This window comes from Rhodotorula toruloides (genome assembly GCF_000320785.1).
Source record: "Rhodotorula toruloides NP11 unplaced genomic scaffold Scaffold15, whole genome shotgun sequence".
In the NCBI taxonomy this organism is placed as follows: domain Eukaryota; kingdom Fungi; phylum Basidiomycota; class Microbotryomycetes; order Sporidiobolales; family Sporidiobolaceae; genus Rhodotorula; species Rhodotorula toruloides.
Window position 1 is genome coordinate 362,417 of NW_015622975.1, and position 21,961 is coordinate 384,377.

The window sequence follows — 21,961 nt, forward strand, 5'->3', positions numbered from 1 at the left end:
ATTCGACGGGAAAGCAGCAGTCCTGAGAGTACGTCTGACAGCCAGCAGAACCCGCAAGCCAGCAATGAGCGATGTGTCAGCGGGAGAGGATGTTGAGGGACGACGCTGGGGACGACCGCGGGCGACTCGTTGCGCTGGCAAATTCTCCGTGATGGCTGTGGAGTATAGTCAAAGGGCTTTGCAGCTTGCACGATCAGTCACACGGCAGAGTAGACGAGAGCAGACACCGCCAGCTGCCCCCTGTTGCGGTCGTCCCCCTCGCCAACTCCCCGGTTTCCCTCCTTCTCGCTCGCCGCGCACATCACTTGCGCCTCGCTGACGACGCTGGGGACGTTGCTGCATCGCTCACTCGCTGCACAGTCTTCGCGCGGCCCACAGGGGCTCTCTGGCGGCGCCGGCCAGCCTCCCTCGACCTCCTTCCGCATGCGGGTCGCCAACGCCTCCGTTCCATCGCTACAGACGCAGCGACCTGCCGCAGACGGGCTTACTAGCATCTCGCTCCAGAACCCGCCAGCTGGGGCCGGCTCGGAGTCCTGCTCCTGCTCTCTCGTTGTCCGCCTCCCTCGACTGCTGCTCTCTCGCCCTTGCTTCTGTACCGCTCGCTACGCTCCTTCACGCTCCTTCACTGCGCCTCTAGACCGCCCGTCGTCGACCGACCAGCGCATGCAACCCTCAGGTAGGGCAGAAGCAGTCGACCCGCCTCCTCGCCCGTCCAACCTTTGTCGATCCCTCGTTCCTACACGCACCACACTCGTTACATCCGTGCAAGCGCACAACACCGCACCATGAAGACGGCCGCTTTCCTCCCCCTCGCGCTCGCGCTCGTCCCAGCCACCCTCGTCGCCGCGACCCCTCCTCCGGCACTCATCGACGCCCTTTCCGCCTACTCTGCCGCGGGCATCGTCCCGACCATCCCGCCTGGAATCAAGCACATCGAGCGTCTCGCCAAGCGCTCGAAGGACCAGGAGGCGCCGGCTCCGACGCCTGCCGCCAAGTCCGGCATGGAGAAGATTGTCATTCTCCCTGGCAGCGGTCCTGGCAAGAAGATCAACGGCACCGCTAGCAAGCCGCTTGTGAGTTCCGTCCTACTTCTCTGCCTCGTGGAGGACACTGGCACGGAAACTGACCTGAGCCCCGCTCCGCACTCCCGCAGAAGCAGCTTCCGAAGGAGAAGGCTGTTAATGCCCCGAAGCGTCGCGGCCTCCTTGCCACGATCGAATCGAAGCTCGGCATGGCCACGACCTCCGCCGAGTTGAGCCATGAGTCCGGCAAAGTCGTTGGCGACAGGCAGCACTACTGGTACATCGAGGACTCGGAGGACCAGTCCAAGTGGCGCAAAAAGGATGCTAGTAAGAGCGCTTCGAGCTCGTCGACTAGCTCGTCTGCCTCCGCGACGGCGTCATCGACGAAGGACAAGCGCGACATTGTTGACGCCCTCGCCAACGTTGGCGACGAGCTCGACGCGGCTGGCATCATGAGCTCGCCCACCTCGACGGCTGGCTTCGTCACCTCGACTCGTCCTGCCTCCGCTTCGTCGACCGCCGCGCCGACCTCCTCGTCGTCCGCCTCTTCCGTCGCTGCTCCGGCTCCGACCACTGCCTCAGGCAACAGCACCGACGTCTCCTGGACCGACCCGTCCTCCTGGGGGCAGGGTATCTCGAACGAAGTGACAGGCGAATACAACGACCTCAAGACTCGCATCAACAACCTCTCGATCCTGTCGAAAGTCGGCCTCGCAACTCTCGTCATCGTCTCGACTATCGCGCTCGGGTTCTTGATTTACTGCTGCTGCAAGCTCAACCAGCGCAGGAGGAGGAGGAACGCGGCGGAGCGTGTACACGCGAAGTTGCAGGCTCAGCAGGTCGCGACGGGAAGGTCGTTTGACGACAGGGCCACATGTGCGTTCTACCTCTTCCCTCAGCCACGCCGTACTTCGAGCTAATGCGCCTCGTTGTGTCCAGCCATCCCCATGCGCGGCTACGGCTCCGCTTCGACGTCCGCCTCTGCGCCGCAGGACAAGAAGGGCAAGCGCCGTCTCAGTTGGTCCGCACGCCAGTAGACGCCTCCCCTTCGGCGCACTCAACCACACTCGTTTCACCTTGACGGAGTAAGTGGCTGCGAAGAGGCAGCTCGGGCGGAAGTTAAGTACCTAGAAGAGCGATTCCCTTTTCTCCTGGCCATTCAGGCTGTCCCGTTCTATCTTTTCTTTCCCATCTTGTAGCACCGACTCCAGCTTCGTCCTCTGTAGCCTAGCGTTCAATGCATAGCGTCTGTCTCCGTCGTTCCGAGTCGAGTCGAAGGTGAAGAGGGCGACAGTGCCGTCAGACCTGCCGAGTCCTCCAGTGCGATGGCGCGGGGGTTCCGAAAAAGCCGTAGCAAGCCTTACACAGACTGTTTGAAGTCCACGAAGATTGCGAGGTGAGCAGCGATATCCAGGAGGAGCCTGAACCAGAACCACTCGCTACTCTCGCCGTTGCTGGCCCCAGAACCCCGCCAGCCACGCCCGCGAGACTCATGCAGCTCAGCTGAACGACCCAGTGCAGCGCACCCGACCCGCGATGCCTTGGACCCTCTCATCGCTCCTCTCTGCCCCACTCACGGCAGCGGCGTCGTACCTCCCCTCGGTGCCGTTGCCAGCCAACCTGCAGCAGAGGCTCGTCGCGTTCTTGCTCAGGAGGGCGATAGGCGGGTTCGTCAAGGGCGGAGGGGAGGGGTTGGGCGACGAGGGCAGGATCGAGGCGGATGTCCGCGAGGGGAGGTTCGTGGTCAGAGACGTCGAGGTGGACGAGCAGGTGCGTACAGCGACCGTATGAGTCGACTCGAGGCAACCGCTGACCTATCATCCCGCTGCAGGCCATCAATGCCCTCCTCTCGCCTCCTCATCTCCCCACTTCCGATGGCGATAGCGTCCCCGACGCTTCCCTGCGCTTCGAATCCGGCTCGATAGGCACCGTCACGGCGCTCGTTGCGTGGCCGCTGACGAAGCTCGACCTCGTCATCGACCAAGTCGACCTCGTCTTCCGCGTCTCGAATTCGCCTCGACCCGCCGAACCCCCTTCCTCCCCTCCTCCGTCTGAGATTCCGCCTACACCTCCACCAGACGCAAGCGACCCTCTCGCCGAGTCGCATATCTCGGTCTCAATCGCGCACGACTTCATCTCGCACGAGCTGCTCCCGTCAGAAGACGCCGAATTGCGCGAGTCGCTACACCTGTCGCCCTCGCTTGCATCGTCTGTCGACCTTCCTGGCGCTTTTGGCGGAGCAGCAAGAAGCAGCGGAGGGTCGGAGCAGGAGGCGGAGGAAGTCGAGACGACTGTCTTGGCGGGCCTCATTGAGCGGGTTCTGGCGAGACTGGGGGTCAAGGTTAAGCAGGTTCGGCTGAGGCTGCTGTGGGAGACGGAAGGAATGGATGGCGAGAACGAGCTGGATGTGCGGATAGGCGAGGTCGTGTACACGGGCGACGCGGGCGAACCTGGCGCCGCCAAAGCGCCGCTCGTTCGCAGCCTGCAAATCTCGCCTCCTCAAGTTTACCTTCGTCTCGCCGAACCCGCGTCGCCGTCTCCGACGACCTCGTCTCGACCGGCGACAAACCGTCGCGACTCGTCAGAATCCGACTCTTCCTCCTCCTCCTCGGGCGACGAAGCCGATCTTCTCGCCATGTCTCAATCGATTGCCGACCTGCGCACTTCAGTCTACTCGACGAGGAGCGGTGGATCTTCCAGCACCGCGCGGAGCGACTTGTTCGCGTCGGCTAGATCCGCGCCTTTCCAGTCGGTCAGCGAAGAGCCGGAGGAGGACGACCCTTTCCACGATCCGGATGCGGAGGCGCGCACCGCATCTTCCACTTCTTCGCCGCCTGATCAGCGAGATCCGCCTTCGCTCATTCTCTCCCTCGGCCCCTCCGACAAGCCCATTACGCTTCTCCTGTCGACGGTGCAGCCCGCATCCGACGGCGACAAGCCTTCCAAGCTCTCCCGGCGACCGGTTGTGACTCTCTCTGCCGACGTCGACAGTCCCTGGATCTGCGCGATCACCGCCGAACAGCTCGCCGCTCTTCTTTCCCTTGCCGCTCACCTGTCCGCCACTGCGTCATCGACTTCAGCAACCCCTCAAACCCCTCCGACACGATCCAGCACAAGCACTGCCAACTTTTCATTGTCCCTCCGTGCGGTTCACCTCCTCATCGCGCTTCCGCCAAAGGCTTCCGTTCCGTCACCGCCTTTCCCGCCTGCCATTCTCACCCACCCCGACACCGTCATTCGTGCGCCACATCTTCGCCTGCGACTCGAAAGTCTCGGTTTCACCAGCGATGCGTCTACGGGCATGCGGGTTCGAATCGACCACATTGCTCTGACCGAGACCTCCGCATTACCGGGAGGTGTAGGTAGCGAGGACGTCTGGCGCACCCTTCCGCTCCTTGTTGACGATGTCGCGCTCGCGAGCCGCCCGCCGACGGATGCGTCGGCTAACAGCCCGGACTGGGTGCGAGTTGCGACTGCGGGAGAAGGTGGACCCTCGGCGGCGCAAGGGGCCGTCTACGGACGAGACTGGCGCTTCGCCTCGAGGAACATGGGCAAGAAGAGCGCTTCGAAGGACGAGGGCGACACGACGAAGACGCCGGCGCTGGTCTTGAGCGCGTCAAGCAGTGAGGGTCTCGCCGTCGACCTCGCGCCTTTGCACGCTTTCATCGACTTGAGCGCGATCGGAAGGCTACTTCCGCTCGTTGAGCTGTGCATGGAAGCGCTACCTCCTTCATCGGAATCGGCAGTCCCGCAAGAGCCGCCCATAGCGCCGACGCCTCGTCCCTCAAGCCCTGCCTTTCCTACCGTCCCCCCTCGCGACATCCTCGACGACTTTGTGGGCACTCCCGACACGCTTCGTCACGCCTCATCTCAAGAAGCTTTCGCGCTGCTCGTGCGATGTCCGCTCTTGCGCATCGAGATCCGCTGTCCGGCGCCAAAGGAGTATCGCCTCGCGGCGCACGATGGGGAGCTCGTGCGGAGCGGTCGCCTCGTCGTCGATGTTGTCTCGACAAGGCTCGCGATCGGCAAGTCGACGACGAAACTTGACCTTGAGGCATTCGAAGCGTTCTTCGCCCTCAAGTCCGATGTCCAGGCTGCGCGATTCCTCCAGATCTCGCCACTAGCCCCGCTTACCGAAGACCCAGCGGCGGTCTGTCCATGCCTCACCGCAGCTTTCGGCGCAGCCTACCCTACCTTCGACGTCACCCTCCCGCTTGCACATGTTCAGCTCGACAAGCCGACGTTCGACGGCCTTCAACTATTCGCCGACGACATTTCGCAGTATGTCGGCATCGAGCTGGCCGAGTCGTCGTACGCCTCATCCGACGAAGAACACCACGGCATGCGCGGCACAAGGATGATTGGCTCGCGCTACTTCGGTGCGAAGAGCTTCATGCACCCTCGAAGGCGCCGTCGCGAGAGCGAGACGGACAGCACGGCGAGCACGGTAACAGTGCGAGGTCGTTCGGGAGGAGGCGGATCCGGCGGCCGCGCGGAGGGTCGGACAGCTTCTGCGAACGTCAGCGTGACGGATGGTGCGCCCTAGATCCCACTCATTTCCAGGAGCAGCGATTCTGACGTTATCGCGTGCAGTCATCGTCGACTTGCATTTGGGAGCACTCACGGCCGGCTCGGTGAATGTCCGCCATCTCCACCTTGCAGGATCAGATCTCGGGCTCGAGGTTGAGCTGCTCAAAGACGGCCACGCGGATCTTCGGGCGAGCCTCAGCGTGATGGACGTCAACATTGAAGACCAGTCGAAGACGACAGCTCCGGTGACGATCTTGGGCCGGACCATGCCGCGCGATCTCGTACGTCCACTCGTATCCATCGGCACAAGAGCGGTTCTCTGACCCCCCTAAACCCCCAGACGACGCCGTCGTCCGCGCTCGTCCAGGTCGGCTTCTCGAGCTCGACGGAGCGTGAGACCAACTTGAAGGAGTCGAAGGTTCAGCTCACGCTCAGCGACTTTACCTACTACCTCTCCGCCGATTTGGCCTGGATGCAAGACTTAGGCGCATTCGTCAAAGCGCCCGAAGGGGTGAGCCGTCCATTCGTCTCGTGTAGTCACCCTGCCTGACCGAGTACTCCCTGCAGGCCTTCGAACACGTCGTCCCAAACGAGCTCACCCGTCTTCGCGTACGCCTGAATTCAATCTGCGCCCACGTCTCTGCGCCGTCGAGCTCGTCACACCTCGTCCTTGTTATCGCCGAGGCTCGACTTCGTACCGACCTCATGCCCGATCTTCCCCGTACGACACTCTTGGCGGATGTCACAGGCTTGCGAGCTCTCGCGGTCGATAGCGAAGCCGACCTGGCGGAGATCGCGCCTGGTCTGCGACAGCAGGAGGATTGGCGGTTCTGGAGGGTGAGCTATGGTTCGTCTTGGTAAGACCTACGATGCACTGACGCGCCTTTCTGCAGGCGAAAGGCTTCGTGCCGATTGCGCACATCGAGCAGGCGTCGGTCGAGGCTCGTCAAGGCAACGGCCTCGTCTTGCCCGATCTCGACGTTCTCGTCAATGGCGCCAAGGTGGACGTCTCGCTCTGTGCCGACACTATCGCCAGCTTGACCACCTTCGCCAGTGCTTTCGTCGCCGATCTGTCATTAACAGGCTTGCACAGGTACGTGTTCTCGGTCCGTGTGCCGTCTGAGCCGCTGCTGAGCGGCTGCCCCTCCTTCGCAGCTCGCCTCGAACGTCGACGGCTTCCAGGGGGCGACGCGGAACGCGGAAGGATCCGGGCGACCTCCTGGCGTCGGTGGACCCCGCAGCCTTCGAGCAGGCTCCGCCTATGCACGACCTGCCTGAACTGCTCGACGACGACGTGCCGGCGAACACGACGTACATCAGCGACGCTCTGCTACGATCGACCTCACAATCAGCCGCGGCCAAGGCTCACCAGCGCACCGCTTCTTCAGCGAGCTTGCCAGCTTTCGGTCAAGCCGACTCGGCGCAGCTTCTCTCGGAAATTGATGGCGAGACGATCAAGACGTTGGTTCCAGAAGGCTTGCAGATCATCGACGAGTGGCTTGCCGAGTCGCGAATCGACGACGATGAGCACAGGTAAGCGGACTCGACCCGCCCGCATTGGCTGCCACGACTGATCGCTTGGCCCCTAGCGCGACGGCAAGCTCGATACGCTGCCGGCTGGTCAACTCGGACATCTCGATTCGCCTCCATGAAGGCTACGACTGGGCCGCCACGCGGAAAGCTATCGAGGAGGAGGCGAAGGCGGTTCGACGCCGGCTCGAGAAGATCCGACAGCTGCTCGCCAGCGGTCAGGCAGCCGATGCGAGCGCGGAGACGGCGTCGGTCCTCATGTTCGGATCGGTACAGCTTGGCCTGCCACCTGGCGCGAGCGAGCTGCCGGCGAAGGAGTTGCTCGCAGCTATCAACGAGGAGCTCGATGACTCGCCCACCTCGGACGCGGTCAGCACGGCCGCGTCAAGCTGGCAGAGCTTTCCAGGCGGCACCCCACCTGCAACCGCAAGACCGCCGGCACCTGCTGTCGTCGGCAAGCTGCGCAAGCGACTCACGCGCTCGAAGGCCTTTGCCATCGAGATCAACGTGCGCGACCTGAATGCCAACTTCGACAGCTACTCGTCTTCGCTCAGTATCCAAGCGTCAAGACTGCTCGGCGTCGATCCCGCACTCAGCTCGAAGATTCAGGCCGACATCGGCGACTTGGAGATCATCGACAACATCAAGACGTCGACTTGGCGCAAATTCTTGACCGAACTTCGTCCGAGTGAGGGTGGCGTGATGCGTCCGACCGGCGGTCGCATGGCGAGGCTCGAGCTGCGGGCGGTCAAGCCGGTTGGGAAGCTTCCGCATGCGCACGACGAACTCGTCGCCAAGGTCCGTTCTCTCAAGCGTGTCTTGACTTGCCGTTAACTGACTGTCACGTCACTGCACAGCTCCGAGTGTCGCCGCTTCGCTTATACATCGACCAAGATGCCCTCGACTTCCTCAAGTCCTTCGGCGCCTTCGAGCGTCCCGTCGCCAATGCACCCGCCCAAGCTAGTCGAGCATCCAAAGAGCCTTTCTACCGTGCGCTCCAGTTGCATCTTCGGTTCCTCGTGGCCGCTGACGCCCACGTTTGCAGAGCGTGTCGAAGTCTTGCCGGTCAAGCTCAAGGTGGACTACAAGCCGAAGCGGGTCGACTACAATGCGCTCAGGCGCGGCAAAACCGCCGAGCTCATGAACTTCTTCCACTTCGACGGTTCCGAGATGACCTTGCGGCATCTCGTCGTCACCGGCGTGAGTTTTGTTTCGTCTTCCCTGCGTCTTTCGGTCCGCTGACGAACTTGGCCAGGTCTCGGGCACGTCAACCCTCTCGAATCTCGTGCAAGACATCTGGTCGCCGGACGTCAAGGCGCATCAGCTCGCAGATGTCGTCGGCGGTATCGCGCCAATCCGCTCGGTCGTCAACGTCGGCGCCGGCATGGCCAATCTCGTCCTCCTTCCGATGGAGCAGTACCGCAAGGATGGCCGCGTCGTACGTGGCCTGCAAAAAGGCGCACAAGCTTTCGCCAAGCAGACGACGCTCGAGGCCATCAACGTCGGCGCCAAACTCGCGACCGGCACGCAAGTCATCCTCGAGCAGGCAGAGCATGTTCTCGGGGCCAAGTTCAGCCAGCCTGTGTCTGCCGAAGCGATTGCGCCATTCGCGCCCGACGTTCCGCACGACTCGCCAAATCAGCTCGAGGACAGCTTGGTCGACGACGGGTTGCCCGACCTTCGCAGCCGCTACGCCGAGCAGCCCGCCGACTTCCGCGAGGGCGTGCAGAGTGCGTACAAGACGCTCGGCGACAACGTCAAGGAGGCCGCACAGACAATTCTGGCGGTTCCGATGGAAGTCTACGAACGGTCTGGCAACGAGGTGCGCCCGCTGAAGTCCCGCTCACGAGTGTCACTGAACTGACACTCTCGACGTGCAGGGTGCCGTCCGTGCTGTCGTCCGCGCCGTCCCCATCGCCGTCCTCAAGCCGATGATCGGCGCATCCGGCGCCGTCTCGAAGGCGCTGCTCGGGTTGCGCAACACGCTCGACCCGAACGCCCAGCAGAGCGAGCTCGAGGACAAGTACAAGTGACCGCTACCCTATCTCGCTTCTCGTCGTCGTCCATGCAACACTCCCACGCCTCCTCGCTTCCCTCTGCCTCCTTCTCTCTTCCGCTTCTCTCGCATGTCTCCTCTTGGTCGCCCCGCTTGTCGTAACTCTTCTTGCATTGCATTCGTCCGCGCTCCTCATCTCGTTAGCTCAGTCCACTCGACTGTGGAGAGCTGGAGCTGTCCTCGTCCTCCTTTCGCGTCTCCCTCATCCTCGCTGCGCCATCGCTTCGCTCTTTGACGAGTCCTTCCTGTCCGCTGCTCATTACAGCATCCTGCGCGAGTGCTGCACTGTCCAGCGAGGCTCTCCCCGCCCTACGACGCCGCTCGTTTCTCCTCATCATTTTGGTCGACAAGCTCGACGCCCACGCCTGCGGTGTCGCTGCTAGTCACTCGGGAAGCTGAGGCGACAGCTCGAGGGTGTAGGGCCGACGTCGCGATGCATCGTAAGCCGCCAGCCTCTCCGTGTCCCCTCCTCTTCATCCGCGGATTCTCCGGACCATCGTCTCGGCGGCTTGGTGTTCTCGCGCTTCCGTTTCGTCTGAGGCTGCTACCCCTCACTCATGGCGCGCTCAAGACGCTCTCGCTACTCGTCCAGCAGCGAGTCGAGCTCGCCACCCGACAGCAGCGCCGTTGAGTCGCCTTCTCCTCGACGAGCACGGCGGCCAAGGTCTCGCAGACGAGGAGACTCGCTCTACTCGCTCGACAAGGCAGAGAGGAGAAGGGTGGACTGGGATCGATGGCCGCCTCGCTATGAGCCGTCGGAGACATCCAGCGACGAGACGACTGGATCCAGCGAGGCAACGGTGCGCCTTCCGCTCTCTCGTGGTCTGCCAAACTGTACTGAGCGATACTCTACATCGCAGGACTCGGACTCTGACGGCTCCCGCCGCCGCCTCCGACCGCCTTCGAGCGCGCAGTCCCAGCAACAACAGCAGACGAAAAGCTGCATGGTCTTGTTCATCGGTCTCGGCATCGCTATCCTGCTTGTTTCGCTCGGCGGTTATGCTCTCTTGCGCTATTTCAACAGTAGCGCAACTGGCGGCGCAGGCGGAGTACAAGTGATCACGGAGACAGTCACTCTGCCCGGAGGAGGAGGGGTTGTTACGACGACGGTGTCGGTCGAAGCTCCGGCGACGACAGGCGGCGCAAGTAGCAGCCCTCCCGCTTCACCATCCGAAAGTACTGGAGGATCGAGCGGAAGCGGGAGCGGCAGTGACAAGCAGCCTGGGATCAGCAGGAAGCGAGTCCTCTTCGTCTCCCCTCGCTTGCCAGGGTCGCAGCTGACGCTCATTCGTGACGCTCATTCGCTTAAACAGTAACATCGGCATCGGTTTCCTGCCAGAGTGCGTCGTCGAGGCTCACTTTTCATAGGCGAGGCTGACTGTTCAACCGCAAACTCAGCTATAAGAATCAGGATATGGCCAAGATTAACAGCGCGCTCGGCATCAAGAGCAGCTACTACGGGTGGTATGCGCAGCTACCGGAGAGCGGCGACTGGGACGGCGCGCAGCTGCTTTCGCAAATGAATGATATCAAGGTACGGCTGTTTCTGCCCGTTCTGCGCGGCTTTCTCGCTGATTTTTCTGCTCGATAGGCTTGCAACTGCATCTTCCAGGTGTGTAAAGCTTTCGAGGCTCAGTCTCGCCATTTGGCGAGAAGCGAGGTTCGTCGACACTTCCCCCCTCGCAGCCCGCAGTCATGCCGACGAAAGGCTGGCGAGGCCTGACAGCGAGCGACAACTCGCAAGCCAAAGCGATCGCGAAGGTGATGAAGAAATTTACCGACGAGGGTATCGAGGTGTGGCTCAGATTCGGTGCGTTCCGCTGATCCTGCCACAACATCCGCGGCGCCGCAACCCACGGTCTGCGAGATCCTCTTCCTTCGGCCTCAGCACCTTCCCTCACATTTGAGCTCGGAGACTGAGGACGACGCTTCGGGATTCGCGCTGACTGCCTCAACTTGCTGCGCAGCTCACGAAGTCAAGCAAGTCCAGCTCTTCGTCCAGTCGATGAGCTTTGCGTTAACACTTGTTCTGTACCAGCTGGTACGTCACCGACGGTACGTATCAAGGCGGCGTCCAGGACTTCAAGCCGGCGTGGGCGGAAGTCGCCAAAGCTGTCGCGGACAATCCGAAGGTCCGCATGTTCGTGCGCAGACCTTTCCTCTTTTCTGTTGCTGGTGGAGCGCAATGATGAGCTTACGGCGCGGCACAGTTCACGCCGAATGTCGCTGGCTCGCTCCAAGACTACGTGAACTGGATGCCTGACGACCTTAGCACCATACATTACCTCGGGTGCGCCCCCTTTCCTTGCCCTCTGTCGTCGCGTGAGAGAGTCGCACTAACATGCATTGTGTATAGCATCGGTGCGGTCGTCAATGCTCGCACGATTCCGCTCAACTGACCTTCGCAAACTCGCCTTTGCTCAGACTACTACCCGAAGGACGCCTCGCAGCGCTTTGTGGATATCGTCAAGCCGCTCTACGACAAGTATTGCGCCGATGGCAACATCCTGTTTGCAATGGGCGAGACAGGGTGCGTCGGTCTCGTCGTCGAAGTCTGCGGGAGGGGACGCTGATTCTTCCTCGCTGTGCACAGAACGCCCTGGAGCGCAACAATCGACGAGCGCCTTGCGTGGCTAGACCAACTGACTTCGGCGGCGACGGCGAAAGCGATGCCTTATTACGTCGGGTACGCCATCCGATCTCCGTCTCTTCCGTTCGCCGCTTTTTGCTGACACACCTTACACAGGATTTCCTGGTTCAACGTGCGCGCTGCTGCACTCCTTTACAGCTCCGAACTTTGCTAACCAACTCTCGCATTGCGCGCCAAGTACGACAAAGAGACGAGTGCGCAGTCTTTTCGTCTCGCTTCTGGTCTCCTCGACCGCCGAGCTGACATTCCTCGACTCGACAGACTTCTATCTGTACGACCCCGGCAACGCGGACACAACGGCCAAGGCGAAAGCCTGGCTCGCAAATGGGACGTCTGCGAGCGGCGCAAAGATGGGGAACGCATAGAGGGCGACAAGTCAGGGTGCATAGAGACGTGGTGTAGCAGTTCTACCTCTTCCTATAACTTGCATTGCTGCCGACAAGCTCGGGAGGTTGCGAAAAGCGGTTTGCCCGTCGAGGACGTCTACGCCGGCGTTTGCGAGCCCGATTTCGCCGCCCGCCTGTTGACCAGACTGACCAGACTCGAGAAGAGGAACTCGCTCAGCCCGTCCGCGCCCTGCTCCTGCACCCACTCGAGAAAAGCTGGTCGGAACTCGTTGAACGAGATGTTCAGGCCGTCCGGCTCCTGCGAGATTGACGAGACGTCAGCATGCGAGGTCGGCGAAGTGGTGACACCGTGCTCACCTTCGCGAGTTGCTTGAGCGAGCTGGTCGAGATCGGTCCGACGAGACCGCTGATCGACTTGCCGCGCTCGACAGCCAACACCTGCTCGTCAAAGCTGCGTCAGCAAAGCTCCTTCAGCGCACGTACGAGTTGAACGCACTGCGAGACAGTCCTTCGCGAGCGTCGCAAGTGCAGGATGCGTCGACAGTCCGAAGCTCGCAGAAGTCGCCTGACCTCGCTCGTCGCCGTACCCCCGCAAGTCCTCGAGGTCCTCGCTGCGTGCAAACTGCCGTCAGCTCCGCTAAGCCTGAAAGAGAAGCCTCGCACGCACGGCATGAACCCAAGACTCGATTGCGCCGGATCCGCAGGCGTCAAGAACCGTTTCTGCCAGAGCGTCGCGACGAACTCGATTAGGTGGGCGTTGAGTTCGGTTACTAGGCCGGTATTCGATTCGGAATTGATATCGAGAGCGGTCGAGGCGCCCGTGAGCGCTTCGCGGAGCCTGCAGCGGCCAAGGCGGAGGCGTTAGGTGGGGGCCAAGTGGGAAGAACTGCGCAGGCGACGCACCGAGCGAGTATCCCGCAGATGCGCGACAAGCTCATCACCTCGTTGCTCAACAAGCACGTGTGCATGATTGTGGCGGAAGGGAGAACGACGACGGGCAAGCCGAACTCGAGTGGGAGCGAGAGGGCGAGTTCGTAGAAAGCGAGCGAGGCGGAGCGGATCGTCAGGTCGTGCGGACGTTGCTGTGCAAGTTGTGTCAGCGAGGCTGAGCTAAGCGAAGAGAGTGCTGACGCACCTGGCAAGCCAGCTCGATCTGCTTGTTCGCGAACGACAGGATCCCCTGCAATGCGTCGAGGTACGGCGCGTCCGGTTCGAGCACGCCGAAAGCGGTGGTCCTGTCCAGAACGTCTTCGTCAGCGCGCAAGTCAAGGAGAGAGCACGCCGGACGCACCTCGACACCGTCTCGTCCCAATCGTCCCGTACGGCCCAGTTACTCACGAGTGCCGTCAAGCACGCCAAAAAGTCGGCGACCCACGCGCCTTCCACAGAATCGGCTTTGGCAAACGTCTCGAGCGGGCGGAGGTAGTGGTGGTACAGATCTGTGTGAGCTAACGTCAACTTGGTTCCGGCTAACAAGGAGGCAGATGCTGGACACACCTTCAAAGCGCAAAGGCTTGATGAGCGCGAAAAGGTCGAAGACGAGTTTGCGATGCGTGAAGCCGTCCCAGCGTTGCAGGTACTCCGCAAGGAACGGCTCCAACTCTTCCAGCAGTTCCTGTCGCCCGCTTCATTCGTCAGCTCCGACCCGATCGCAACAAGCTGGAAGCGGAACGCACCCCTGCGAACTCGCTCAACTCGCGTACTCGAGCGAACAAGTCTGCGACTCGCTTCGCGCCTGCATCCGTTGGCTCGAGGTCGTACAACTCGTGTTGAAGCTGGGCGATGACCCATGACGAGAGGCGCTCAATGTGATCGCCTGCACGTCTCTTATTAGCGCGTGCACGAGGGAAAGCAGGGGAAGCAGCATCACGTACGATCATTCTCATACCCGCCCCTCAGCAAAAGACACCAACTCCTCACCCTCTCTTCCTCGCCCACCTCCTCTTGCGCGACCCTGATGCGCTTCGTCGACCCCGAGACGGACCGCAGCACGCTGGCTGCTTGAGAGGGGAGAGCGAGGTCTTCGATGCGAGATGCGAAGGTGGGGAGGGTGCGGACGTCGCTCAGCGGGACGGCGGTTGGGGAGAGCTGGACACGAGAAGTGTGAGTGAGTAGATCTTAGTGGGAGCGAAAAGAAGGAGGACGCACGAGATCGGTCGAGTAGGTGATGGGAAGCGGAAGTTGGGTCTTCGTGTCCGCCTCGGTCTTGCGGCGCTTGGCCTGTCGCGACCGCAGAATAATACGTCAGTAGGCAGCCTTCCTGAACCCCGTTCTGCTATGAAGCGAGATCCGACGCACCCTCGGCCCTCCCTCCTCCTCGGCCGCTTCCCTCGCCCTCCGCACCCTCTCCCTCACTTCCTCCACCTCCTTCCTCTCCTTCCTCCGGCCACCCACAGTGGAGCGGCGCTGCCCGATCCCCTGATACACCCGTTCGGGCTCGAAAGAGCGGTAGGTCTCTAGTAGGCGGTGAAGGGAGGGTGGTGGGGAGGGGAGGCGGGTGAGAAGGGTGTGGCTGTTTGGGGATCGTGCAGATCAGTGATAGGTATAGGGGATCGGAGAGAAAGGAGGGAGAGGGGAGGGAACGCACAGGAAGTCGATGCGGTGTTTGACGATGTGGTGACGGCGGACGATGAGGCATAACAACTCGGCCGTTGACTCCCTGTGCACATCACCGGGAGCATCCATCAGCGTCTCCGCCTATCAAGGCGAGGGGAAGAGCGAGAAAACGAGAAACGCACCTCAACTTCCCAAACTCCAGTCCCCTCTCCACAACTCCCACAAGCCTATCCAGCCCCTCCCTCGCCTCAGGGTTAACCCATCCTTCTTCAATGAGCACGAGGAGCAAGTCGAGTGCGAGGGATTGGAGGGGGTAGGATGGACCGGGGGGAGACGGGTGCGAGAGAGGGGAAAGGAGGGTTAGGAGCAGCGGGAGCGAGAGGGGGGTAAATGGAAGGAGGAGAAGGAGCAGGGAGAGGGATGTCGAGGGAGCTGCAAAGGAAAGAGAGCGTGAGTCGCGTTCCAAGATCCGACAGCGAGGAGGGAGAGGTCTTGCGGCTCACTGTCCTCGCTAGACCCATGGAAGGCTGCAACGCACCCACTTTGCCACTGAAGCACGCCCCCCATCCCTTCCTGACCAAGTCCTCGGCCACCGCTCCCGACCCACCCCCCTCAACATCCTCATCAACCAACTTGCGCAACTCCTCGATGAGCGCTGACTGGGCGTCTTTGGTGGGCGCAGAGGTCGATAATTGAGTGAGGAACGGGGTGAGACGCGTCGAGAGGGTTGCGGACATGCGTGCGAGGGGCAGAAGAGAGTGGGAGAGGAAGAAATGCGGAAGGAGGAGGAGGAGGGGAGATGTCAAAGTCCGGGACGCAGCCTGCGCGTCGAATCGTGCAGTCCTGTGCAGGGAAGAGCGGACCCTCGCAGAACGCAAGAAGCGGAGGAGAGCGAGCGCAGAGAGGAAGAGAAAGAGTACAAGGCGAAGGAAAGTCGTTTCCAGGTCCCGCAGCGCTCTCCTCGCGCGAGTTTCCTAAAAAACCGGTACTGCTTGCTGCAATGCGTCGAAGACGTCCTCGTTGAAGAGACGGACCCAAAAGAACGACGAAATTCCGCTCCTGCGCCCGCATCCATCCGCCTGGATCCCGTTCGTCCATCCTCCATCCTGCCGCTCACACCTGAGGCACCACCTGTCCCCGCTCAACGCCCTCCTCATCCCACCACTTCCCCTCTCCAAGCAACCTCGTCACCTCCTTGACAGCCTCGACGATGCCCACATGTTCAACCTGATGGATCCTCTCCTCCAATCCCTCCAGCGACTCGCCCTCCACCAGCGGTACTTCCTTCACGATCACCGGTGCGCCCGCGTCCAATAGCGGAATAACGCGGTGAATCATGATGCCCGTCTTGGTGATCCTCCTTCCTCCCACTTCACCCTCGTTCGTGGCGGGATCGAGAGTCTCGAGGGTTGCGGAGGAGGAAGAGGTGGAAGAGGTGAAGGTCGAGGAAGAGGGTGTGTTGAATGCGTCCCAGGCGTCCTTGATGGCGTGCGCGCCGGGGAATTGGCCTGGTAGAGCGGGGTGGAGGTTGATGATTGGGATGGGGCGGTTGCGCAGCGCGTCTGAGGGGAGGGAGGAGGGGTAAGGGGACGAGCCGGGCGTGGGAAGGCCGTGCGAGATGGGAGAAGGCGAGTTCGGGTCGAGCGAGGGGAGGCAAGAGGTCGAGGAGGGAGGCGAGGAGACCCCTGCGTCGTCTTCGTCCCAGTCTCGTCGTAGTTCGTCGAGGAACCCTTCGCCGAGAATCAACATCCAACCCGCCAGCACCACCAAGTCCGGCTTGGTGTCCCTAATCTTCGTCGCCAAATCGCGCTCCCACTCTGCCCGTCCCTTTCCCTCATTGCCAGGCTGCTTCTTCCATCTGAGCAAGGGGAAAGACTCGGCTGGCGTCGGAGAGGGAGCGAATGTGCGTGCTCGAGTGAGTCCAAAGGCGTCGGTGCGGGAGGAGAAGACGGCGGTGACGGTGCAATGGGAGAGGGAGAGCGGGTCTGAGGCTGGCAGCTGGGTTGCGTCGAGGATTGCTTGCAGGTTTGAGCCTGTGCACGGTGTCTCGAGCGAGTGTGAGCGCTGTGTGAGGGTGAGCGAGTCGACGAGGAGGAAGGGGGAGCTTGCCTGATCCCGAGATGAGGACGGTGATGCGCCACTTGCGCTGGGTGGGCTGTGACATCCTCGTCGGTGCTCCTGTGCAACTCAGCAAGCCCTCACAGCGGTCAGCAGGCGACAGTCAGGACGAGACCCTCATCGCTTGCTCTCTCTCTTGACAACCACTCGCTCGCACGCTTGAGCTGGCTGGAGTACACTGTTTACTCCTACTAAGCTTGTACTGGACACGGCATGGCATCTGAGCCACTCCCAGCGCAGCGTGAGTCCCATTCTCACCCCCACTACCTCACCCTCGGGCTCATCCTCGTTACACGCGCACAGTCTCGGCGTACAGGCCATCCAAACACGAGAGGGACGCTTACAACTACCTCTTCGAGAAGGGTGAGCACTCGCTTGCACGCCAGCGGCGATGGACGGACCCAGACTGGCTGACCCCCTCGTCATCCACTTCCCTCGCAGCCGACACTCAGCAGCTCGGCGTACTCAGTGCGCTCTCACCGCCGTCCCCTCCCTTTGCGATTTGCTGACAAGTGAGCGTCCACAGCGGGCGACCTCGCCGTCCCCTTCTTCTCCCACTCGTCCCTCCCGCCCCTCATCCTCGGCGAGGTATGGCAGATCGCAGACCCCGACAACAGCGGATTCCTCTCGCCCGAGCGATTCGGCGTCGCCTGTCGTCTCATCGGTCATGCCCAGGAGAGGAACAGGCGTGGAGCGCCCGAGGTCAAGAGTGAGGACGTTGGAAAGGGTGAGCGCGGAAACCCCATTTCGCAGTTCAGGCTTGCGCTCCATGCCGAACGTGGTACTGATTTCTCGGCGTCTTCCCGCACAGCCGGCCCACTCCCGACCTTCAAGGGCTACGCCCTCCCCGCCCATCTCTCGCACCCTCCTCCCTCCTCGACCTCCTCCTCGAGCGCTCTCTCGCCTCCAACCTCACCCTCCCCCACCTCAGCTCCAGCTCGGCAATCCTCCCTCCCGCCCTCGAACCCGCGCCTAACCACCATCTCCCCCACCGACAAGGCCAACTACACGCGGATCTTCTCCGCTGCGAATGGTGGAAATGTCGGCGGATTGTTAGACGGTGATAAGGCGAGGGAGATTTGGGTCAAGAGTGGGTTGCCCTACGACGTTCTGGGCCAGATCTGGTGCTTTTGCCTCGCTCCTTCTCCTGCCACTTCTCGCGAGGGACGACAAGCTGATGAACCTCGAGGATCGTGCCGCAGGACCCTCGCCGACACCCACTCGCGCGGCGCACTCGACCTCACAGACTTCACCATCGGCATGCACCTCCTCCACCTCGTCCTCGACGGCTCCCTCCCTCGCTCCGTCTCTGGTCTCCCAAAGGTACTCGATCCGAAGATGTACGCCGCAGCAGCTGGGCTTCCTTTGCCAGGCCAGGGCGCGCCTACTCCCTCCACTCCCTCCGCCGCGCCCTCCACCCCTACTCCCACCGCGCCTCAGCAGCAGCAGCAGCAAGGAGGCTGGCTCATCACTCCGGCTGAAAAGTCCGAATCAGACACCTGGTTCTCGCAGCTCGATACCCAGAACCGAGGGATCTTGGAGGGCGATCAGGCTGTTGGGTTTTTCGGGCAGAGTGGGTTGGAGGTTGGGAGGTTGGCGAGGATTTGGTGAGTCCGCTTGCTTTTCTCTTCGTCACTTCTGCCGTTCGTCGGAGAGGAGTGACTGATTGAAGAGGTACGCATGGATTGCAGGGACCTCGCGGACTTCGAGAACAAGGGATTCCTTACGAAGGACACGTTCGCCGTCGCGATGCACCTCGTCAAGAAGGCCGTCGCGGACCCTTCGTTCGTCCTCCCCGACTCGTTGCCGGACAACCTCCGTCCTCCCACCTCTGCCTCGACCTCGAATGCGGGCGGGAGTCAAGTCCAGCGCGACTTGCTGGACTTAATGGACGACGACGACGGCGCGCCTTCGACTCCGACTGCCGCGCCCTCCTTCGCGCCCCAGCCTCAGACACAGCGCTCGCTCTCCCCTCAGCTGACCGGCCAACGCTCGACCATCCCCCCGCCCATCCAAGCGACGATGCAGCCTCTCCCGCTCTCGCCGCAAGGAACAGGCCAGCCGCAGCGGAGCTTGTCGCCTCAAGCGACGGGCGGGAGCGCACGGGGCGTTGGGATGGTCTCGAGTCCGCTTGCGACCTCGGCACCGCGCGGAGGGTTCGGGGATGACTTTGCGCCTGCCTCCTCTTCGTCGCCAGCTCCCGTTCCTCAGCAGCAGCAGAAAACCTCGTCGAACTTCTTCGACGAGAACGACGATGCGGATCTTGCTGCGACCGCCTCATCGCTCGCTTCCCGCGCGTCAAACCTCCGCACCGAGCACGCGAGCGTCTCGAAAGACCTCGAGTCGACCTCCGTTTCTCGCGCCGAACTCGAGTCGCAAGTCCAGGCTCACAACAAGGAGATCGAGTCGCTCCAATCGCAAGTCTCTGCCGCGCGCGAGGCGTTCGAGACTGAGCGTACGAGGGTGGAGGAATTGCGAGCGCGCCGGGACGAACAGAAGCGGGTTCTTGATCGTGCGAGACACGAGTTGATTAGCGCTCAGTCGGATTTGAGCGGGTTGAGGATGGAGAAGACGGAGATCGAGGGTGAGGTGCTTAGGGATAAGGAGGAGGTGAGGGAGGTCAAGAGGCAGGTTGCGATGGTTGAGGAGGAGAAGAGGATCCTCAGTGCGGAGATTGAGCGGGTTAGGAAGGAGGTGAGGAGGGAGAAGGGGTTGGGCGCTATTGCGCGCAAACAGCTTGCGAGCGTGGAGGCGGACCGCTCGAGGCTTGAGGGCGAGCTGGAGCGCGCGCGGGCCGGACACCTCGAGGGCGAGCAGGAGGAACATGGTCTCGTCACGGCCAAGGACGAGGCCGCTCTCGCCGCGACTGCTCCGACCGCTCCCGCCGCACACGCCGCTGCCGTCCCGCTTCCCGCCACGCCCGCTGGAGTCGTCTCCCCCGCCGCCAGCACGAAGAGCACCAACCCGTTCGACCGCTTCACTCAGACTCAGCAAGGCCTCTCGCCTCAACCGACCGGCGGATCGGCCAAGTCCACCAACCCGTTCGCGAGCTTCGGTACGCATGCGCAGCCGCAAGAACGCGCGGTCGAGACGCCTAAGCAGGAGGAGCAGACTTCGCTCCCCGTCGCGGCGGCCGCGGCGATTGGAACGGGCGCGCTTGCTGCGCTTGGAGCGGCGGGCGCCGGGATCGCTCATGCGGTCGGTGTCGGCAAGAGCGACGATGAGCACAAGAAGGAGGAGGCTTCGCACGGCGACGAGGCCGAGAAGGATCCCTTCGGCGTTCCCTCGACTGCCGAGGTCAAGGACGCCCGCGACGACGGCTTTGGCGACGACTTTGCCGCCTCGAGTGCCCAGCCCAGCGCGGGCGGCTTCGAAGACGACGCCTTCAACGTCACGCCGACTGCGACGACCGCTCCGACCGGCGCAGACGACGGCTTCGACGACGAGTTCAAGGCGTTCGACTCTGGCGCTCCTGCCGAGTCGTCCATCCCCGAACCGGTAGAAGGCACGCTCGGCGAGATTGACTCGTCGGCGGGCTTTACGGACGCCGTTCGCGACCTGAATGATGGCAAGGGTCCGGACGCCGTTGAGGGAACCCTCGGCGAGGTCGACAAGGACGCTGGGTTCGAGGAGGCGTTCAAGGAGGTCGAAGAGCACCACCATGCTCCCTCCACTGAGCACGAGGCGACTTCAGCGGCTCCCAAGCTCGACAAGAGCAAGGAGAGGGCAATCGAGGACGATGTCTTCGGCGAGGGCGGAGTCGGTACTTCGACGCCGCCGAGGGTCGACTACGACAGCGACAGCGGTGACGACGAAGCGGAAGGTCCTGAGGAGGCGTTTGGCTCCACTCGTGCTCACCAACGCGATCTCGAATCCTCCGCCGACGAAAGCGGCTTCGCGACTCCAGCCGCTGCTTCGACCGACCTGGGCGCGTCCTCCGTCGCCGACATGGCCGCCGTCACCGGTGCCGCCTCGCTCCCTCACAACGCTGAAGCTGGGCCGACCGCGGAACTCGCTTCGCGCGGTGCAGGCGAGCAAGCCCGCACAAACGACTCCTCCGAGTCGGGCGAGTCTTACGTTCATGTCGACGTCGGACCGACTGGCACGGCCGAGAGTGTGGACATGCTCGAGCCGCCCGCGCCCGCGAGCTTCCAGCCTGCCTCACCCGCTGTTACGCCCACTCAACGTCGCGCAGCTCCCCCTCCCCCTCAGCGCTCCGCTGCTGCAGTGTCGACGCCGCCTGTCGTTCCGGCATCCCCAGGCGATGCAGACAAGGGTATCGCCCCGGCCGGTGCCAACGTCGACCAGCCGGTCAGCAAGCCGGAGGACGACTTCGAGTCCGCTTTCGCCGACATGAGTGTCTCGTCTGCCCCTGGCTCTTCGTCCATCAGTGCGCCGACGGCGACGACCCAGCCGGACTTCGACTCGTTCGACAACGATTTTGAGTTCCAGCCCTCGTTCGACGAGGCCGAGGCGGTCTCTGCCGCTCAGACGGCGCACAACCTAGCCGCTGTCCAGTCCGAGGTCGCGCCCACGGACTTTGACGACGCTGCTTTCGCCGATTTCGACTCGACGTTCGCAAACAACCCGTCTCAGGCGCCGTCGCAGGCTCAGGCGCCGCAGGATGCCGGCTTCGACAGCGCTTTCGACGACAGTTTCGGCGTCTCGTCAACTAGCACAGCATCTGCCGCTGCACCGGCTATCACGACGGGCGAAGGCGCGGAAGGCGGCATCCCCGCTCTCGGTGCGTCTCTCGGTCCCGCCACGACAGCTTCGCCAGTCCCGCAGTACGCTCCTCCGCCCGGCCCGCCTCCTCCTCCCAAGCACCACTCGACGCTGAATGCTGGCGACGAGGACTCGGACGCGGTCAAGACGATCAAGTCAATGGGCTTCTCGCGCGAGCAGGCTATCGAGGCGCTCGAGAAGTACGATGTGCGTCTCGCTTCCTTCCTTCCACTACAACACTCATACTGACGACTTTCTCGTTGTACAGTACGACGTCAACCGCGCCGTCAACAGCCTCGTCGGCTGAAGCTGGCCCTCTTACTCACCCGCCTTGCGTCTCGCCTGCCCTGTACTACTCATCACCTGGACTCCCCTCTCGACTGCAATACAGCTCCGTATCAGCTCACCGCTCCCTCCAGCTCCCTTC

The 21,961-nt window shown here is 62.4% G+C and overlaps 6 protein-coding genes across 6 annotated transcripts; 4 read left to right on the forward strand and 2 right to left on the reverse strand.

The window, feature by feature from the left end:
* Positions 1–785: 785 nt before the first annotated feature.
* Positions 786–2,059, forward strand: RHTO_01884 (uncharacterized protein; the record flags this gene model as incomplete). Its single annotated transcript, XM_016415563.1, has 3 exons — positions 786–1,073; positions 1,154–1,898; positions 1,962–2,059. 3 exons carry the CDS (start codon positions 786–788, stop codon positions 2,057–2,059), a joined length of 1,131 nt encoding a protein of 376 aa, XP_016272537.1.
* A 499-nt stretch (positions 2,060–2,558) lies between these two features.
* RHTO_01885 (autophagy regulatory protein Atg2) lies at positions 2,559–9,115 on the forward strand (the record flags this gene model as incomplete). The annotated part of the gene is made up of 12 exons (XM_016415564.1): positions 2,559–2,792; positions 2,854–5,557; positions 5,616–5,833; positions 5,893–6,063; positions 6,120–6,389; positions 6,446–6,645; positions 6,708–7,085; positions 7,142–7,880; positions 7,940–8,072; positions 8,128–8,282; positions 8,338–8,904; positions 8,963–9,115. 12 exons carry the CDS (start codon positions 2,559–2,561, stop codon positions 9,113–9,115), a joined length of 5,922 nt encoding a protein of 1,973 aa, XP_016272538.1.
* A 580-nt stretch (positions 9,116–9,695) lies between these two features.
* Positions 9,696–12,153, forward strand: RHTO_01886 (glycoside hydrolase family 26 protein; the record flags this gene model as incomplete). The annotated part of the gene is made up of 15 exons (XM_016415565.1): positions 9,696–9,938; positions 9,999–10,249; positions 10,452–10,478; positions 10,537–10,672; positions 10,730–10,750; positions 10,825–10,948; positions 11,106–11,139; positions 11,177–11,282; positions 11,349–11,428; positions 11,495–11,507; positions 11,589–11,668; positions 11,732–11,824; positions 11,885–11,900; positions 11,967–11,982; positions 12,050–12,153. The coding sequence occupies 15 exons, from the start codon at positions 9,696–9,698 to the stop codon at positions 12,151–12,153; spliced, it is 1,344 nt and encodes a 447-aa protein (XP_016272539.1).
* A 118-nt stretch (positions 12,154–12,271) lies between these two features.
* Positions 12,272–15,428, reverse strand: RHTO_01887 (centromere protein I; the record flags this gene model as incomplete). Its single annotated transcript, XM_016415566.1, has 15 exons — positions 12,272–12,433; positions 12,493–12,573; positions 12,632–12,746; positions 12,803–12,973; positions 13,039–13,217; positions 13,271–13,370; positions 13,427–13,574; positions 13,633–13,750; positions 13,812–13,951; positions 14,010–14,223; positions 14,284–14,355; positions 14,434–14,647; positions 14,723–14,794; positions 14,874–15,123; positions 15,230–15,428. The coding sequence occupies 15 exons, from the start codon at positions 15,426–15,428 to the stop codon at positions 12,272–12,274; spliced, it is 2,235 nt and encodes a 744-aa protein (XP_016272540.1).
* Positions 15,429–15,804: 376 nt separating this feature from the next.
* RHTO_01888 (phosphoribosylglycinamide formyltransferase) lies at positions 15,805–16,855 on the reverse strand (the record flags this gene model as incomplete). The annotated part of the gene is made up of 2 exons (XM_016415567.1): positions 15,805–16,724; positions 16,780–16,855. 2 exons carry the CDS (start codon positions 16,853–16,855, stop codon positions 15,805–15,807), a joined length of 996 nt encoding a protein of 331 aa, XP_016272541.1.
* Positions 16,856–17,022: 167 nt separating this feature from the next.
* Positions 17,023–21,841, forward strand: RHTO_01889 (epidermal growth factor receptor substrate 15; the record flags this gene model as incomplete). The annotated part of the gene is made up of 8 exons (XM_016415568.1): positions 17,023–17,050; positions 17,113–17,172; positions 17,251–17,277; positions 17,336–17,536; positions 17,621–17,933; positions 18,012–18,416; positions 18,501–21,741; positions 21,803–21,841. The coding sequence occupies 8 exons, from the start codon at positions 17,023–17,025 to the stop codon at positions 21,839–21,841; spliced, it is 4,314 nt and encodes a 1,437-aa protein (XP_016272542.1).
* Positions 21,842–21,961: the final 120 nt, after the last annotated feature.